We start from the raw sequence: 4,219 nt of genomic DNA on the forward strand, positions 1-4,219 counted from the left end.
TGTAGAGGTCGAAAATTAGGATAGAAGATTAGCGGGAAGCCGTGAATTTTCAGTTTATATACAAGTAGGATTAGTATTGGTCTTGTACTTTCTTATTTTTAGATTTATGTTATTACCTGTTGTGCCATCTTGATGTTATTATTATCGATTGCTACTGCTTTTTTCTCCTTTCCTTGAGCCAAGGATCTATCGAAAACAGTCTCTCTATCTGCTCGGGATAGGGATAACATCTCTCCTTTCCTTGAGCCAAGGATCTATCGAAAACAGTCTCTCTATCTGCTCGGGATAGGGATAACATCTGCTACACACTACCCTCTTTAGACTCCACTTGTGAGAATATACTGAATTTTTTTTTATTTTTTTATTTTTTGTTATAGTATGACTTTTGTTGGAATGAGCTAAGAGACCTTGACGTAACAATACAGGGTTGTTACTTAAATGGCGCGATAATGTCCATAATTTATATAATCAACCTCAACTTTCTTGAGATTGCGGATAGTTGTTATTGTTGCAATGAGAAGTGGAAACCAAAATCGCAGTAAAACTAGAAAATCTCAGATCACATTGCCCCTTAACGCAAACTTTTATCGATACCACAGTAATTAGGATTGAGGCATAGTTGTTCATGAATTTTTATCAGACATGGACCAACCAACAGCTTTATAGGAATATACTGGGTAACATTGTTGAGATCCATATTCTGATGCAGTGCTGTTTTTCCATGAGAGCATCGTTTTTGTTTTCTGGACTTGCCAAATACAGTTTATGAAGCAATAATATTTCACCTCTCGTTACAGCATCATGACTTTAGAACCTTCTCGATAAGAATTGATGAATAGCAAGGTCATGGCAAGAATCTCAGTAAACAAGCACATACTCCTCAAAGAAGAATGTATATTTCAACTTTTATGCAGCAACCATTGCTGCATCAAGAACAACCTTCATTACAAGTGAGTCTCAGTATAGTGACAGATTCAAATGTTGCGGGGTTCAGTAGTATTAAAAAATTTGGGTCACAGCTCTCACCCAATATATGTGCAAATAACAAGTATAGGTTGAATTAGATGTACTTGATACCCACAACGTCTAAATCCGCTACTGCATGGTGACCTGTGCAAGATCAGCGTGAAAGATAAAAATCAACCATAGGTTGCCTTGAAATGAACAAGTAAACATGCTTAGAATTACACATCACTACATATTGCTTCTGCTTGCAACTAAATGAACACATGATGTGTAAAATCACAATTGTATTTATCTAAGAAAGATGTTGTCAGAGCAGCCATGGCGTTGGCTGGACGATTACAAAGCACAACCGCATCTGCTTGAGAGCCAAACTAGAGAAAGGGATCATATCTGAAACATATCCCAACAGGAAGCTAACAAGCTACCTCGCTATACAGAACGGGAATTGCAAGTTTTTCAACAGTGGGATAAGGTTTCATCATGCATGATTTTTCTCTTTAAACTTCAGAAAGTCATAGTTGAATAAGCACAAAATTCCTGGAGTAACAGAAAAAGATGTAATTGGTAACAGAGTCGAAAAAATCAGTTCAACGTATACGGAAAAGAAAAAGCCGTATGATGGAAGTAGAATACAAGAGAATATGTTGGAAGATTGTCTAAAGCTAACATGATAAAAGACATGCTTGAAAAATAAATTCAAATTTCAGAATAAAAAATTTGGCTTTTTAAACCTCCTCCGTACTCGGTGTGAATTTCAAAATGGGGCATTCCATCTTGCAAATGATGGGGATGGTTTACCACATTCCACTATTACTAATAATCAGTCAGGGCAACAAATGCAGAGGAGCCAGCCATTACATTCATTCAGCTAGAGCCAAGTCACTCTATCACAAGCCAGCTGTTCGCCACCGATGGATAAAATTCGGTACAAAGTACAAACCACAACATACTAAGTCTTAAACAGCAAAATCGTAGAGCTAGAACAATTGTCATTCCCCTAGACTTCTTTAGGTATCTTTTTATTTTTTCAGTTTAACCATCTGGTATCTGAAACCAACTGGTCCGACTAATCCAGATTTTCTGCTGCATAGGCCCCACTAAAGGTGGAAGCACTCTCCCTGCCAGGTGTTTCTCTATTCCCGGCTCAAATACGAGGGCATACAACCCATCACACTCCTTGGTGATGACTTCTTTATGTTTCCTTCACTCTATTGGTTCTTCACCTTGTAATTTCTCAACTTCAACTCACAATAATTTATTTCTTGGCAACAATATGTGTTGCCTCTCTAAATTCCAAGTTTCTAAGGAAAGGTGTATAACTTATAAGTATAACGGACCAGTCCGTCTACTCATAATAGTAAAACGCAAGAAACAAGTTATAAAGTCAAATGCAGCTACTCACTTGGCTGCTAAATCTTTGAGATGCCTCCACTCCTTCGATCTTCTTTCCCGGCAGCATGTATCCTCCTCGTTTATCACCATTGCTGCAAACTCGTGCTCATCCGATAATCCTGCACCAAGTCATAATACTACAAGAATATTTCTCAAAAAACAGAAGCAATCAATCAATCAACTTAGCCTCCATCCAAGTTAGTTCATATTAATCATCTTGTCCAATATGCTGTATTCAGACCCATTTTATCAGAAGAAAACGCACAGAGGGAAAAAAATGTTTCAGTATCATAGGGAAGAACATTTTACCAATTCAGTTTCATAATACAAAAGAAAGGTAAATTTTATAAATTAAAACAATAGTAATAATTATTATTAAAAAAAAAAAAACTCAGCATCAGATCCAACGTTCTATAGTAAAGATACATTCTTTTCTGATTTAGATAACATCATGACTCAGTAAATTAATCTATGCATAATTTTAAAACCCATTTGGTTATTAATTTCTCAACATCCACCACACATTGATACATTTTCCCCAAGTAACATAGAAAAAAGAGTTCTTTTTTTTTCATCAGAATCAACTTAGTTAACATAACTAAAAATACAAGGGGTAACATGGACATCATCAACGTCATCAGACGGAGGGAGCAAGTTCAAATCAAACGGTAGAGGCTGTTTACAAAATGACGACGAATCGCCGTCAATATTATCATCCACCACAGTCGATGACGAATCGCAACCACTGTAACACTCCACCGCCGGCGGAGTAATCCGGCGAGTAATTTCAACCCGCGAGTGCAAATCACGCACCCCGTTGGATGACTCCACCGTACTGCTCAGGCTACTGGAAGCCGGCCGGCTAAAATTTTCAAATTGGTTCTGCCCATACGGAGGCAAAACTGAAAAATTGGTTTTCGCTTTGGGTCCATGGAAGGCGCGTGCGGCATCATCGTAAGCGCGTGCAGCATCCTCCGCCGTGTCAAAGGTGCCAAGCCAGACCCGAGCTTTTTTAATCGGGTCTCGTATCTCGGCTGCGAACCGGCCCAACGGGCGTTTACGGACTCCCCGATAACGATTCGGGTCGGTTTTAGGGTGTCGAAAAGCTACGGATGTTGATCTATTTGTCTCAGAATTTTTCCGACGGGGCATGGTAGGGTGGGTGGGGGAGAAGAAGATGAGAAGCGAAATTGCGCATTGTGACTTCTTTTTGGTTTTTATTTTGTTTTTCTGAAAATGCTTTATTTGGTGGATACAGAATTATGAAGGATGATGCCAATAGTTTTTTTTTTTTGGTTGCTTATTTCAAAAATAAAAACAAAAATATTATTTGTTCATAAAAATTTGATCAATTTTTGGAAGAAAAAAAATCAAGTTCCAAGGGTTAAAAAATTTCTTCCACTCACAAAATTTTAACTTTTTTTTAAGTAAAATGTACATCCAAATACAACTTCAACTTCCAAAAATTATTTCCAACCCAACTTCAAAAATTTTATTTTTTAAATTTCAACCAAATCTATATCCAAACGACTATTAATACTCTCATAAAACTCATGCGTTAAAAAGGTAAGATAAATAATGATAAATATAACCTTTTCATATAATATCTTACATTATTAATTCATATATTACTATCTCTTTATTCAGTTGAGATTGATGCAAATTGCAACAAAAAACATCTTCATGAGTGAGAAATTAATCCAGACAAGAGACATGACCAGAACAATCAACGCCTTTTCTAAAATAAATATCGTGATGTAGGTATTTTATCTTTTTAAATCTAAACTTTATTTAGGTGATTAAATTAAAATTTCAAAATAAATCCATGAGTTCAAGTTTTCCAAAGAATGAAGTCATACTC

General features: G+C 36.6%; 1 protein-coding gene across 4 annotated transcripts; it reads right to left on the reverse strand.

Annotated features, from left to right (window-relative positions):
* Window positions 1-575: 575 nt before the first annotated feature.
* Window positions 576-3,594, reverse strand: LOC107821339 (ethylene-responsive transcription factor 3). 4 transcript variants are annotated; one of them, XM_016647772.2, is made up of 4 exons: window positions 2,369-3,594; window positions 1,392-1,503; window positions 1,027-1,110; window positions 576-923 (listed from the first exon to the last, which is right to left on the reverse strand). In XM_016647772.2, exon 1 carries the CDS (start codon window positions 3,508-3,510, stop codon window positions 2,944-2,946), a length of 567 nt encoding a protein of 188 aa, XP_016503258.1. In that variant the 5' UTR covers window positions 3,511-3,594; the 3' UTR covers window positions 576-923; window positions 1,027-1,110; window positions 1,392-1,503; window positions 2,369-2,943. The 4 variants fall into 4 exon arrangements, with proteins under 4 accessions (XP_016503258.1, XP_075076063.1, XP_016503257.1 ...); XM_075219962.1 differs by having other exon boundaries at window positions 576-939; XM_016647771.2 differs by lacking the exon at window positions 1,392-1,503.
* Window positions 3,595-4,219: the final 625 nt, after the last annotated feature.

The sequence above is a fragment of the Nicotiana tabacum genome, chromosome 8 (assembly GCF_000715075.1).
Source record: "Nicotiana tabacum cultivar K326 chromosome 8, ASM71507v2, whole genome shotgun sequence".
NCBI classification, from domain to species: domain Eukaryota; kingdom Viridiplantae; phylum Streptophyta; class Magnoliopsida; order Solanales; family Solanaceae; genus Nicotiana; species Nicotiana tabacum.

Coding starts and splice junctions, on each gene's coding strand:
- LOC107821339 (XM_016647771.2), bottom strand. CDS start 3,510: ATGCCCCGTCGGAAAAATTCTGAGACAAATAGATCAACATCCGTAGCT.